General features: G+C 44.5%; 1 protein-coding gene across 1 annotated transcript in view; it reads left to right on the top strand.

Annotated features, from left to right (window-relative positions):
* Window positions 1-16233, top strand: part of LOC142258546 (uncharacterized) — a 77725-nt gene that overhangs the window by 7451 nt on the left and 54041 nt on the right. The window contains exon 2 of the mRNA XM_075331175.1: window positions 6449-6977. Coding sequence (XP_075187290.1) covers window positions 6449-6977 — 529 coding nt within the window. The remainder of the gene's footprint in view (window positions 1-6448; window positions 6978-16233) is intronic.

Here is a 16233-nt window from a genome sequence, read left to right on the forward strand (position 1 = left end):
TGTAAATTCAATTCTGGTCAGAGAAAAGTCTCTCTCTCTCTCTCTCAACATTTACATACAGTACAGACATTAAAGGCTCTGTCACACACAGAGATAAATCTGCGGCAGATCTGTGGTTGCAGTGAAATTGTGGACAATCAGTGCCAGGTTTGTGGCTGTGTACAAATGGAACAATATGTCCATGATTTCACTGCAACCACAGATCTGCCAAAGATTTATCTCTGTGTGTGACAGGGCCTTTAGATTAAGGCCCCGCACGCACACCGCGTTTTTACCCGCATTTTTATTTTGCGTTTTTGCAACAGAAATGTCTTGAGAAAATGGTTGTAACCTTTCTGCAGACATTCCCCAGCAAAACCTATGGGAAAAAAATAGCTGTGCGTACACTACGTTTTTTCTCAAGAAAATTCTTTCTGCAGAATTTCTTGAGAAAAAGAATGAGCATGTCACTTCTTTTCTGCAGGTACTTGCGTTTTTTGCCATAGATAATGGTAAAAAACGCAGGAACCAACCTGCGGGAAACAATGCATCAATAATGCATCAAAAATGTGGTAAAAGCGTAGGTGCGTTATTGGTGCATTTTTTTTTAACGCAAGTGCGCTAATCTTTCAGACTCTCAAGAAATTTCTTGAGAAAAATCCTTTTTCTAGTGCGCACAAGGCCTAAAATTTAGCCTCACGTGTGAGCACAAATGGCCACTTCACATTTAGTCATTCTCACTAGGATTTTGCAAAAAAAAAAAAAGTTGCCTTAGGCTGCTTTCACACATCCGTTTTTTGCCGTGCGGCACAATCCGGTAAAAAACGGACAGAACGGATCCGGTGTGTGTTGCTGCTGGATCCATTCTTTCCCCCATAGACTTGTATTAGCGCCGCATTGTGCCGCATGGCCTTTTGCCGGATCCGGCGTAAATAGCTGATCTGGCGGCCTGATGGAATGCTGCTTGCAGTGTTTTTTCTCTCCGGCGAAAAACCGTGTGGCGCTGGATCCGGCGCCATGCGGTGTGAGTTACAATGAAAGGCTATGGGCGCCGGATTCGTCATCATCCGGCATATGACGGAATTCAACGACGTGTTCAATTTTTTGAGCTGCGCATGCTCAGTAGCACAACGGATTCATCAAAAAAACGGAAAGGAACGCATGGAAAAATCTGATGCAACTGATCCGTTTTTTCACCGGATCCGTTGCATCAGTTTTTTTGCCGGATTGTGTGTATCTGCCCGTCTCTGCTGTTCCTTCCTCAGTCCCTCTCCCCTCTCCATGAACTTCATAAAGTAGCCAGGCTCGGACTGGCCCACAGGGGGCACAGGGGTATCCCTCGGTGGGCCCATATGCTTGAGTGAGCCACTTACCACCCAATGTGAGCAGTATTTGGGCCCATTCCATTATTCACTATGTACAGAAAAAAGCAACATCTTATCATTCAACAAACTACCCAGTGCATTATTATATAGAAGTACAGATAAATGTGTGAGTGTGGCTCGCTGAACAGTGGGGCCCCAGAGTCAGTGTTACTGGTCTGCCCTCGGCAGCTCAGGCCGACAGTGAACGCAGCCATAATCTAGAGCGGTAAAATGCAGGAAAGAGAGGGGTTAAATCAGTTCAAAAGTCAGACAGAAGGATAATGATTAACAAGCCAGATCAGGGATAACAGAGAGCAATCAACTGTATCAGACAAATATCAGTAGAAGTAACTATTGTTGCAAGAAAAATTATTCTCCCCCTCCATTTAAATTTGGTTTATTGACAACTTTCTGCTGTTTACAGTAATTAAAACAAACAAGAACAATGTAAATAGCTGAACAGATCTAATCGAACAAGTGGCTTCTCCAAAGTCATACAAAAATGACAACTGACTACTGCAATCTCAGAATAATTTACCCCTTCATGAACCATGTCCTTGGTACTTAGTTCATCTGTTTTGGTTGTTATGACCTACTGCAAATGTGATTCATAGCCAAAAACCATTTTCCTCATGGGCAATGGTCTCTGTGTAACTAATATTCTTCGGATTGCTGCTACTCTCCACCTTCTTCACATCCCTCTAAAGATTTTCTATGAATTTCAAGTCGGGTGACTGTGACAGCCACTCCAGAACTTTCTATAACTTCCTTTGACACTGAAACTTGGTGGACTTTGAGGTATGTTTGAAATCATGGTCCTGTTGAACACTCAAACTTCAGCTGTCTCACAGAAGACATGACATTTTGTTCCTGGGATGTCCTAAAGCCTGCTTTACACGTTGCAATTTCGCATACGATATCGTATGCGATTTGCAACGCCCGCATCGTATGTGTGGCACGTTCAATTTGTTGAACGTGCCGCACAAACGATTAACCCTCGTCACACGTACTTACCCGTCCATACGACATCGATGTGGGCGGCGAATGTCCACTTCCTGGAGTGGGAGGGACGTTTGGCGTCACATCGACGTCACGCGGCAGCCGGCCAATAGAAGCGGAGGGGCGGAGCTGAGCGGGACGTAAACATCCCGCCCACCTTCTTCCTTCCGCATTGTGGGCCGGGAGCCGCAGGACGCAAGTAAGATCTGTTCATCGTTCCGGGGTGTCACACACTGCGATGTGTGCTACCCCGGTTACGATGAACAATCTGACGTGCAATTCTAGAGAAAGGTACGATGTGTATGCGATGAACGTTTTACCGTTCAATCGCAATCACACGTACCTGTCACACAGTGCAATGTACCTTACAATGCCGGATGTGCGTCACTTACGACGTGACCCCGCCGACACATTGTAAGATACATTGCAGCATGTAAAGCGGGCTTTATACTGTAGTTAATCCATTTTGCCCACCAGAATAATTCAGGTTTCCAGTGCCAGAGGAAGCAAAGCAGCCCTAGAGCATCACCGAGTCCCCACCATACTTCAGTGTAGTCCTCACCGAAATTCTGCCATCCTTCACTGTATTCTTCACTGAGACTACGCTGTTCTTCATTGACAGTATCACCAAGACCCTGCCATGTTTTACTGTAGGTATCACCGAAACCGTGCCATGCTTCACTGTATGCTTCACCGATAACCCGCCGTGCTTCACTGTAGGTATTACTGAGACCCCACCATGCTTCATTGCAGACATTACCAGGGCCTCACCATGCTTCACTGTAGTAATCACCGAGACACCGCCATGCTCCACTGCAGACATTACCGAGACCCCGTCATGCTGCTTCAATGAAGGTATTACTGAGACCGTGCCGTGCTTCACTGCAGACATTACTGAGACCCTGCCATGCATCACTATAGGTGTCTCTGAGACCCCGTCATGCTTCACTGTAGGTATCACTGAGATCCTGCCATGCTTCACTGCAGACATCACAGAGACTCCACCATGCTTCACGGTAGGTATCGCCGAGACCCCGCCATGCTCCACTACAGACGTTACCGAGACCCCGTAATCCTGGTTCACTTAAGGTATTACTCAGACGCACCGTGCTTCACTGCATACATTACCGAGACTCCAACATGCTTCACTGCAGACATTATTGAGACCCTGCCATGCTTCGCTGAAGGTATTACTGAAATCCCGCCGTGCTTCACTGTAGGTATCCCTGAGTCTCTGCCAAGCTTCAATGAAGGTATTATTGCGACTCCCGCCATGCTTTACTGCAGACATTACCAAGACTCCGCCATGCTTCACTGTAGGCAGGCAGTTCTTTTCAGCACATACGCCATTCTTCCTCCCCCAGACATAAAGCTGATCCATAGGTCCCAAAACTTCCAGTTTTGTTCCATTACCCCAGAGAACAGAATCCCTAAAATGTTGACTTATTTATATATGGTTTTGAGTATATTAAACCCAACGTTTCTTGATGTTTTAGGTCAGTATAGGTGGTCTTAGAGGTGGTCATCAGTAGAGGAGGTCTTGGAGTTTGGTTATAGGGATTTTCAGTGGTTCGTAGGTTCCTTTCTGTGCAAATGGAAACCTCAGTGTCTGCCACTATATCAAACCTTCATGCAGTTATATTGCAGTCATTTGAGAATTTCTGACCCCTTGACCCATCAGTGATCTTGATTACGGGATTCTGGAACGTCGTTTGCAACACTATTCTGAATAGATAAGTGCACATATGGCCTCAGCTATTTTCATTGTCTATGGGACTGCCTAGCTAGCACCCGGCTACTTCCATCGGTCCCAGGTACAATGACAGTAGTGGAGGCCGTGCATGCACACTTCCGCTCCATTCAGGACGGGAACAAGAGCCAGATTCTTCGGATCGCTGAGGGCCTGATGGCTGTGTCCGACCACAAGTTATCCCTCACCAGCGCTGCAGCAGCAGAGACTCAGCGCTGGACCCAGGGATGGTGAGAAATGCATGGTTAGTTTTTACATAACAAACTATGTCTGGGGACCAGTATTTTCTAAAAGGTGACTATCTTTAAAGGGATGAAGAAAATGCTTTTAGTACTCCAACTTGTGACACAGGCCTGAGAGGTGCAGCAAAAGACAGAAGATTTGGATGCCTTTCACTTGCTGTTAAGGATTATTTCTATATGATGATTCCCAAACAGAATTGCTGCTGTATCCACCACATGAGTAAATACATTTTTTTATATTTATAAATTACTAGGTGGCAAGTCTCTTTTTGCTAAAGTATGGGATTTTTTTTAAATTTAGATACTGTGTTGTGATACTACGATACTGATACTTACCGATACTAAGCAGTTAGTGTCTTTTCTCGGTTTTCTTCCTGACTCAGATTGTCAGTGTTAGATTTTGCATTGTGAACACCTGTAAATAACTGTGCTCAGACTGTAAATCTGAGGGTATGTTCACTTGGTGTTTTTTGTCTACTAAGCAAGCAGCGCTACTATAATACTACCCAACTATGACATGTTCCTAAGTAGAAACTGTACTATACAGTGCCTAAAGAGTAATAAAGTGATAGCTCTAGGACAAGGCTGGGCATAGTGCAGACCACAGGTCACATCCGACCCTCTGGCTGTTCCCGTCCGGCCCATGGACCGAGACAGCCAAAGGGCTGAAATTAGTGGACCGCAGGCCGCACCAATGCCCTCCCCCGCCACAGCACAAGTCTCAGTATCCCCTGATATCAGAGAACAGAGATAGTATTCATAGTGATGTCACAGTACAGGGATAATACACACAGTGATGTCACAGTATAGGGATAATACACACAGTGATGTCACAGTACAGGGATAATACACATTGATGTCACAGTACAGGGATAATACACATAGTGATGTCACAGCACAGGGATAATACACACAGTGATGTCACAGTACAGGGATAATACACACAGTGATGTCAAAGTACTGAGATAAACAGTAATGTCACAGTACAGTGATAATAAACACAGTGATGTCACAGCGCAGGGATAATACACACAGTGATGTGACAGTACAGGGATAATGCACACAGTGATGTCACAGTACAGGGATAATACACACAGTGATGTCAAAGTACTGAGATAAACAGTAATGTCACAGTACAGTGATAATAAACACAGTGATGTCACAGCACAGGGATAATACACACAGTGATGTGACAGTACAGTGATAATGCACACAGTGATGTCACAGTACAGGGAGAATACACACAGTGATGTCACAGTATAGAGATAATACACGCAGTGATGTCACAGTACAGGGATAATGAAACAGTGATGTCACAGTACAGGGGCAATACACACAGTGATGTCAAAGTACTGAGATAAACAGTAATGTCACAGTGCAGGGATAATACACACAGTGATGTGACAGTACAGGGGTAATACACACAGTGATGTCAAAGTACTGAGATAAACAGTAATGTCACAGTGCAGGGGTAATGCACACAGTGATGTCACAGTACAGGGAGAATACACACAGTGATCTCACAGTACAGGGATAATGCGCACAGCGATGTCACAGTACAGGGATAATACACACAGTGATGTCAAAGTACTGAGATAAACCGTAATGTCACAGTACAGGGGTAATACACACAGTGATGTCACAGTATAGAGATAATACACACAGTGATGTCACAGTACAGGGATAATGAAACAGTGATGTCACAGTACAGGGGTAATACACACAGTGATGTCACAGCACAGGGGTAATACACACAGTGATGTCACAGCACAGGGGTAATACACAGTGATGTCACAGTATAGAGATAATACACACAGTGATGTCACAGTACAGGGGTAATACACACAGTGATGTCACAGCACAGGGGAAATACACACAGTTATAACACAGTATAGAGATAATACACACAGTAATGTCACAGTACAGGGATAATGCACACAGTGATGTCACAGTACAGGGGTAATACACACAGTGATGTCACAGCACAGGGATAATACACTTTCTGCTATTGACTTTCCATTACTAGTGCTCAAATCCATTCTCAACCTATATGTTTAGATGGCACAATGCATAATGCAGGGTATAAGAAGTTTCTTATTGGTTATATCTTACAGAACATTTGCAAAGTCTAATCAGCAAAGAAGAATACCACAATGCCTGTTTATTCATCCATGATGTAGAGCAAAACGAGAAATGCAACGGCAGCGAGTTGTATGAGGTCTTAGCTGAGGAGATGTGGAAATGCGTGACTCAGGCCCTGGATGGTGATTCCAGTCAGACTGTGGCTCTTCAGTCAATCTCCCAATGTATTCAATGGGCAAAGCAGCAACATTGCAGCAAAGGTCCTGACTGGAGCCCACAAATGTGGCTCCATGACATAAAGACTCTTTTTGAGTATGATATTAAGAAGCACAATGAAAAACTTGAACTCGAAAGAGGCCTGGACCAATATTTGGAGGATCTTGAGAAGAATCTGTCAGAGACTATATTGAGACTTGAACATTTTCCAGAGGTCCTGACAGCTGCGTACCTGAAGTGCCTACATGTTGAGTTATTTCAACAACTGACGTCTTTGGTTGATAAGAAACTAAAATATGAAGATCACGTGCTTTTGTTCAAATGGGCTCATAAGGAGCATAGAAGGTGTGGTATACATTGGTAATACCTATTTGTTAAGTATTTTGATACCCTTCAACATGGCATAAGGCCAGCAAAACATGTCTGCTAACTTCCAAAAGCAAAGCCACATGTTCTATTTTGTACGTGTGTGTGTGTGTGTGTGTGTGTGTGTGTGTGTGTGTGTGTGTATATATAATATATATATATATATATATATATATATATATATATATAGTAGTTGTACTACCCGGCTTCGCCCGGGTTAATAACTGCTGTTAACAAAATAGAATGTTTTAACTTTCCCGGGATTGAATGTATAAATTGAATATATTAACGCCCGGGATAGTAGCTGTCTCTCTGTTTCTCTCCCATTCTCTGTCTGTCTCCCCCTCTGTATATATCTCTTTGTCTATCTATCTTTGTCTGTCTGTCTCTTTCCCTGTCTCTCTCTATCTCTTTGTCTGTCTGTCTCTTTCCCTCTCTGTCTCTGACTGTCTCTGTCTCTTTCTCCATCTGTCTCTTTCTCCATCTGTCTCAATCTCTTTCCCTGTCTGTCTGTCTATCTATCTCTTTCCTTGTCTGTCTATCTATCTCTGTCACTTCCCCTGTCTGTCTCTTTCCCTGTCTGTCTCTTTCCCTCTCTTTCCCTGTCTGTCTGTTTCCTTGTGTCTGTCTGTCTCTTTGTCTGTGTCTGTCTCTTTACCTGTCTGTGTCTGTCTCTTAACCTGTCTCTCTCTTTCCCTCTCTTTCCCTGTCTGTCTCTTTCCCTGTCAGTCTGTCTCTTTGTCTGTGTCTGTCTCTTTACCTGTCTGTGTCTGTCTCTTAACCTGTCTCTCTCTTTCCCTCTCTTTCCCTGTCTGTCTCTTTCCCTGTCAGTCTGTCTCTTTGTCTGTGTCTGTCTCTTTGTGTCTGTCTCTTACCCTGTCTATGTCTGTCTCTTTCCCTGGCTGCATTGTGACACGCCAACATTCCATATAAGGTAGTGGCTGCGCATTCTTCTGAAGTTCTGGCTGCACTGTGGCTCCCAGCTCCATTCGCTTTAATGGAGGCAGGTTTTTTGGTGAATAACTGTAAACAACGGGGTTCAAATTTCCCCTCAAAACATAGCCTATGATGCTCTCGGGGTCCAGAAGAGTGAGTGTGCAAAATTTTGTGGCTGTAGCTGCAACGGTGCGGATGCCAATCCCAGACATACACACATACATATATATACACACACACACATACACACATTCAGCTTTATATATTAGATATGTATATACACTCACACATTACAAACACCTACACGCATTTCACATATTTACCTCTCCTGCAAAGCTGTCACATTATAGCAGTGGACAAAAGCAGTGGTGAGCAGATCACAGTCTGCAGACTTCTTACTTTCCCTCTTTTGGCCTCCAGGAGCTGTTGCCCAATCAGGTTCCAGCAGCCGGTAAGAAGCTATGGCTGTTGTAACCTAAATCTTGTCTGGTACCATAGGGTCAATGTGACTCCATGCAGATTGGTAGCACTAGTGATTTTTTTCATAGTACAAATTTGAACGTTATTCCCTATCCACTGCATAGGAGATAGATTTCTGTTTGCTGGGAGTCCAACCGCTGGGGTCCCAAGCGTTCCTAAGAACAGGGACTTTGAAGAAATCCAGCTGAATGGAGCCGAGATCGATCATGCCCACATTCATTGTGATGGGTTTTCATAAGACAAAGAGACCTTTAGAAAAAGTATTAAGATCCTTTATGAGATGCAAATAAGCGCAGGGACAAGTCGCAAGGGCGTTAATTCCCCTGACTAGTCCAACCTCTTAGCATGTTAGCACACCCCTGTGGGCATGCTAACATGCTATTCAATACCCAGCATCATCGGCATGGACGTGCGTACCTGTCCATTGTCACCATCTCAGACGCCTTCCGGTCATGCATACTAGACCTCGCTGAAACCAAGACGCGTACACCCGGCTTCATAGTGCACATGACTGGAAGTGTCGTAACTTCTGGTTATGCGCACTGAGCCTAAACCCGGTGTCTGAGGCATTGACAATGGACAGATACGTGCGTCCATACTGATGATGCTGGGCAATAGGCATTGAATAGCATGTCAGCACGGCCAAAGGGGCGTGCTAACATGCTAAGAGGGCAAACTAGTTGGGGGAAATAAAGCCCTTGCCATTAGTCACTGCGCTCATTTGCATGTCATAAAGGATTTTGGGGATATAATATTTCTAAAGATATCTTTATGTATGCTAGTGTATGGTGGGATAGTTAGGCAGGGATTAGTAATATGCACCCAGAACTGCTCATGGTTCTGGGTGCATATTGGACAGGACAGGTTCCCTTTAAAGCACACCAACCACCAGGATTTTTGTATATAACCTAAAGCCCGTACTATACTGGCACTATCAGGCTGATTCTATGTATACCTTTAGTGCTCAGCTTGGATATTTAGGTTTTGAAATCTAAGAAAGTAAACTTTATAAAATCATCAGCTTCTTGAGTGACAGCAGCTGAGGAGCAGATAATATCTGGGGGGGTATTTATAGTTATCCCCTCCCTTTTACGGGTCGTCGGTGAGGCTCTTGCGGCTGAGGCTAAGTCCTGTAGTGGGGCTTCTAAGCATGTGTAAGCTTGCAAGCATGCTTTTTGTTCTAAGTCCCCTTTTGCTCCTTCTGAGCATGCTCGCCACGTGGCAATCGTCGATTGGTCGTGATCTGAGATCACATGACTATGACGTGTCGCTTCCTGATTGGCTGTGGCTGACGTCATCGATGACACGGGATCACATGACCGTGACATGCTGACTGCTGATTGGCCGCGGCTGACGTCATTGATGACGAACTCGCTGGTGATTGGTGGATTGACCCAGGAGCGCCTCCATCTTGTGGGAGGTGCTTTGTCTATATAGGACCCTGTAGCATGCTTCTCGGTGCTCAGTCGTTCTTGGTGCATGCATGGGGTAGACGCCTCATGTGTGATGTCCAATACTACCCGCTTCCTTGCACTTTAGTGGAATAGGTTAGGTAGGGTCTCAGTACCAACTTGTATTACACTAGAGTCCGCTTCCATCTACCATAGTGGAGCCGGGTTAGGCAGGGTCATCACACTCACTGCTCTCAGTGTCTCTCTAATTCGTCTGTGCGGTTAGCATAGAGAGATCACTGACTCCCTCTGTTTAGCACAAGGAGTTCAGGCAGGGACTATCATTGATAATGAGCAGTACGGATAGTACTGTTTGCACCCACACACTCCGTACGCATTACTATCTCTGTGAACTGTAAAGCTGGTGTCACACGACGTCGCTGTTACGTCACCATTTTCGGTGACGTAACAGCGACCTTGTAAGTCGCTGTTATGATCGCTGCTTAGCTGTCAAACACAGCAGAAGCAGCGATCATAACGTCGCTGTGCTACATGTGCAGAGAGCAGGGAGCCGCGCTTAGCGCTGGCTCCTTGCTCTCCTAGGTACAGTACACATCGGGTTAATTAACCCGATGTGTGCTGCACCTACATGTCACAGTGCAGAGAGCAAGGAGCCGCGCGCACTGCTTAGCGCTGGCTCCTTGCTCTCCTTGCTACAGTATGCATCGGGTTAATTACCCGATGCATACTGCAGCCACATGTCACAGTGCAGGAGCCGGCACTGGCAGCAAGAGCGGAGGCTGGTAACCAGCGTAAACATCGGGTAACCAGGGAACGGTCTTCCCTTGGTTACCCGATGTTTACGCTGGTTACAGCTTACCGCAGCTGCCAGTGCCGGCTCCTGATCGCTTCATTTCGTCGCTCTCTCGCTGTCACACACAGCGATGTGTGTGTCACAGCGGGAGAGTGACGACCAAAAAATGAAGCTGGACATTCAGCAACGACCGGCGACCTCACAGCAGGGGCCAGGTCGTTGCTGGATGTCACACACAGCGACAGCGACGGGACGTCACTGCAACGTCACAGAAAATGGTGACGTAGCAGCGACGTCGTTGTCGTCGTCGTTATGTGTGACACCAGCTTTATAAAGGATAGCAATAAGGGATCTCCGTGACCTGTAACGGTTTTCCTACCTACATTGCAGTGTGTTTGCATCCACATCAGTGTGAAGTAACACTGGTGTTAATTAGTGGACTGCGGTTGGGGTAGCCATCCGCATATGCTTTGTAGTTCCTGTAATTGGGCAGGAGCTACAGGTCCACTCTTCTTATCATTTTGGCATTTGCCGTGTCTCTGTGATTTAACAGAGAACACTGCACTTAGTTTTAGTGTCACTGTGAGGTAACAGTGACAGTACCGCTCTTGTGGTACAGTATCCCTTCCCTTGCCTTCGCCAGCAGCAGATTGTTCTGCACGGTGGGCCCTGACTGCTAGATAGCCTACCTATTCCCTACCATCTGGCAGTCCCATAACACTCCCCCTGTTAGAATCAGCATAAGTATTATACAATCGATTCACTTTTTCACTTGCAGGACCTGTGCTGAGATCATACCCATGTGACCAAAAGGGGCGAGGCCTCAGCCAACAAAACTGATACCACGAAGCAACATTTTTCTGTTGGCTGAGGCCCCGCCCCTTCTTGTCACATGGGTATGACCTCAGCACAGGTCCTGCAAGTGAAAAAGTGAATCAATTGTATAATACTTATGCTAATTCTAACAGATTGTAAAGTGCTGCGGAATATGTTGGCACTATAAAAATAAACTTATTATTATGATTATTATTATTATGTGTAAAACACAAATTCACTTATATGTTACAAAAATTGGGTTTACCCTTTTTAATGTATTTATTCACTCATTTCCAAGCAATGAAAACTATAATTATCCCATGTAAATAGCAGTCAGCTATGAGCTGTCACTAGATGCTTGGTGGTTCAGCTGTGTGGTTCATACTGATGGGATCGTCCATCTCATAATCAATCTACAATTCCAGTGATCTGAAATATTATAATATGTAAACCCACCTTCATTTTCCCTGCGTGGACATATTTCTGGCATTTTTCTTTGTTTCTAAATGCGTGTATTTTTGGCTAAAACGTATTTTCACAACAGGGTTTTGTTAATAGGTTTGAAGCATTCGGCTTCTATAGCCTTTGTGTATCAATGGACATAGCAGATTACAGAGTGAAGTAATAGTGAATCCATCAGTGAATTCGTCTGATGGGTGAGTCTACAAGCCTTATAAATTTCTGCTGAAAGTTGAACTTTGCTTTAGTCATTAAAGGAGTTGTCCAGGACATCAAAATTAGTGATCGGTGAGGGTGCTCCAGCCGGCGCTCCAGCCTATGATTGCCACCAGTGAGTCGCGTAAGCAGGTTACAGCTCGTGTTGGAGCAGATTTACTTTCATTTGACACTGAAAGGGTTAAGGTCTCTTTCCTATCTGCCTGAGATTTTTCATAACATTAATCACAGCCGCAGCATCTTGTCATCATGCCCTTCCACTATATTTACCCACTCCTCACTTTACTCCATGCTGGTGATAGAATCGCTGTACTGACCACTTTGAAGGAGCTTGTCTCTTGAGCTGTCATTTAAGTTGCAGCTGTGAAGTTCAAAACCTAGGAGTGTTATTTGTTGTGTCTTTCCCCACCCCGTTTGCTTACTTTCTTTGTATGTTTTAGTGTAGTAGTAGACTAGTGTCTCGCTGACCTACTCACTAGTCAGGGTGAGTTCAGGGTCAGCGAGGACCTAGGCATGTGGTGGCGCACATGGGAAGAACTTGTCTAGGTGTTAGGTAGCTCAGGGATCAGTCACAGGTGAGTGTGAGGGCTTGACTCCTCTCCATATCTCAAGAGCCTTCTTCTAAATCTTCCATGGTTTTCCCCCTGTGTTTTCCTTGCTCTGGTGTGTCAATTATTTAGAAGCAGAGAGATAAAAGTTCTAGACTCTGCCATTAAACAAGCTTGCTGACTGGTTCATGGATAGTTCAGTCTACAGACAGTTATGTACTGGTAAATATAGAGGCTGTGGAAGACAAACTGGTAAAACAAATTTAATACTGTCTAAAGGCTACAAAAATGTGTATGTAAACTCATCTCGTTGCTGCCCTGTACATACCGATGCATCTGCACACAGGTAGGAATATCACAAAACAAATGGAAATTTAGCTACTTTTCTCTTTTTGCATCTATTGAAGCAAAGCACCACCCCCCATCGTAAGGGCGTATTCCAGCTTTAAACCATCATCTGCTATCTATTCCTACCAGCCTGGTTTTTAGGGAGCTTCATACGAAGACTCCCTCATGGATGTGTAGATAGTGTGAATTTAATGATTGGTTGAGGTCCCCTGTTCTAGCGATTGATAGAACCCTAAACAATCTTCCCAATCCACTAACAATGATTTGAACACCCCTTTAAACAAGTGTTCCTCTTTCACTTTTGCTATTGAAAATTGTTCTGCAATATGTTTTTAGAGCAAATGTTCTGGCAATTAGTACCACGGTGTCACATCGGGTGCAAGAGGACACCTGACGTATGGTGCAATACAAAGGAAAGACCACGTAAGATATAATGGAAGGGCCTAATGCTAGGGAGAGGGAAGCGGGGTCACTTCCTAACAGTCACTTGAGTCTGATCCCTGCACTCCTTAATGTCCCTAAACAGCCCCCCCCCTGCACGTCATCACGTGCCTAGGCTCTTGCCTATGTTTCTCCTGCTCCTTCAAAGTGGTCAGTATAGAAGATCTATCACCGGCATGGAGTGAAGCCAGGAGTGAGTAAATATAGCGGAAGGGAGTGATAAGATGAAGCAGCTATGATTAAGGCTACTGGTAATCTCAGCAGGAAAGGAATGGGTCCTTAACCCCTTCAGCAGAAAATGAAAGTAAATCTGAACCAATACTCTGTGGAGTCCACAGTGAACCTGCGATCAATTAAGAGTTGTGATCTCCTGATTCTAGAACCCCCAGAGGTGACATGTGGACAGGACACAATGGTGACACATGGCCGGATAGAGGCTGCAGTGGTTGCAGTTGTGCCCTAAAAGCCCAAAATTCAGAGCATGTGAAGGTCGGGAGTCCCTTTTTAAAGGTTTTGCATTAGGCAGAGGCACAACTTGATACTTCTTTACTTTAGTGCATATTTTTCAACAGTAGCCATTCACCCTTTTCTGAAAGGATCATTTTAGGGGCATTACTTGACATATTTAGTCCCATTTCTCGGTTTTCCAGTTCGAAATGGTAATAAGTATGCCAGTGAACACCTGTAACAAGCCCCTTGCTTACCAGACAGACATAGATAGACACAGGGAAAGAGACAGTCAGGGAAAGAGACAGTCAGGGAAAGAGACAGGGAAATAGACAGTCAGGGAAAGAGACAGTCAGGGAACGAGACAGAGAGAGAAAGACAGACACAGATTGGGAGAGAGACAGAGAGACAGTTACTATCCCGGGCAATGCCAGGTACTACAGCTAGTTTATAATAATAGTGGAAAACAAGACATTGGACTAGCTTAGACAGCAGGGCCTGGGTGCAGCTGCCACCTCTGCACCACTTATAGCTACACCCCTGGCATCAGGGCTCAGGGGCTTCAGACGGCACCTTTTATCATGGCACCACAAGGTTTGATGGTCTACCCCTGTAGGTCAAGGTGGTTGGGGGTAAAAATGCAAATCACAGCCCATAAGGTTATTTCTGTATCAAGTTCTGCTCTCCACTGAGCCCTTTTTCTATTCTTATATCTGAATTCAGACGGGCATCCATTTCTGCATGTGTCCTCCTGATAGGCCTTGTCATTAAGGCTATGTTCACACACTGCATCCTTTACTGCATTTTTGGTGCATTTTTGAGGTCACAAAGATGCACATAAATGCATGCATTTCCTTCTCCCAGCAAAGTCTATGAGATTTCTATGTTGCTGTCCACACAGTGCATGTTTTTTTTGGCTGTGTTTTTGAAGATGCAGCAATGTCAATTCTTTTTGCGCTTTTGCCAGCTTTTTTTTAGCCCTTCCAGTCAATACATTTGACTTTAAAAAAATTAATTGAGCAAAAGGTGGTAAAAACGCATTCATTTTTTGATGCATTTCTGCCACGGGTGCATTTTTTGGGGCCAAAAATGCTGCATCTTTGTGGTTAAGAAAAGATGCAGTGTGTGAACATAGCCTTATTCTCTGTTGTGGCTGCACTGACTGTGGGGACTTTGCATTACGGTATATTAGTGCCTGATCTGGAGCACGATCTCTGCACAAACTGAAAATGAAACTACTTCGTGACTCGGAGTTTCCCAACGTCTCTGGAGGGCTGGGAATTTCCCTGTCTCATAAATTTATATTATTGTAAACATTTAAAAACATGGAATTCGTTCCAAAGAGACGGATGCCAGAGGAAACACTGAGTCATATTGCAAAGGATTGTTAAAAATCCACTTGTGACGTTTAGGATCGCTACTTCCAATAGGTGGCGCTGCGCTAGAGTTTGTCTCCTTTACTAGACAATTTGAAGATCCATGGTGTGATACATTGCTCCCACATTATTTCCAGGTCCTGCTTCCTGTGATTGTTAATTCAGAGCTCTGCTTTTCTGTTATAAAGCTGTGAATGCTTTCCATAGGACTCACAGATTAATTACTATTTTTTTTGATAACTGCTGCCACCATTTGGGGGTTCAATCCATGGTCCCCTTTTCACGATGTGTCACATGCAGCAGCTGCAGACACCACATTGATGACATATATTATCAGCCGCCCTGCAAATGGAAATCGGAAGAGACATTTACATTGTTTCCAACCTTTTGCATTCCACTATAAAGGTGCCATATACAGTGCCTACAAGTATTATTCAACCCCCTGCAGATTTAGCAGGTTTGATAAGATGCAAATAAGTTAGAGCCTGCAAACTTCAAACAAGAGCAGGATTTATTAACAGATGCATAAATCTTACAAACCAACAAGTTATGTTGCTCAGTTAAATTTTAATAAATTTTCAACATAAAAGTGTGGGTCAATTATTATTCAACCCCTAGGTTTAATATTTTGTAGAATAACCCTTGTTTGCAATTACAGCTAATAATCGTCTTTTATAAGACCTGATCAGGCCGGCACAGGTCTCTGGAGTTATCTTGGCCCACTCCTCCATGCAGATCTTCTCCAAGTTATCTAGGTTCTTTGGGTGTCTCATGTGGACTTTAATCTTGAGCTCCTTCCACAAGTTTTCAAATGGGTTAAGGTCAGGAGACTGACTAGGCCATGATTTTTTCCCTCTTGAACCAGGCCTTGGTTTTCTTGGCTGTGTGCTTTGGGTCGTTGTCTTGTTGGAAGATGAAATGACGACCCATCTTAAGATGCTTGATGGAGGAGCTAAGGTTCTT

This window comes from Anomaloglossus baeobatrachus, chromosome 12, assembly GCF_048569485.1.
Source record: "Anomaloglossus baeobatrachus isolate aAnoBae1 chromosome 12, aAnoBae1.hap1, whole genome shotgun sequence".
NCBI classification, from domain to species: domain Eukaryota; kingdom Metazoa; phylum Chordata; class Amphibia; order Anura; family Aromobatidae; genus Anomaloglossus; species Anomaloglossus baeobatrachus.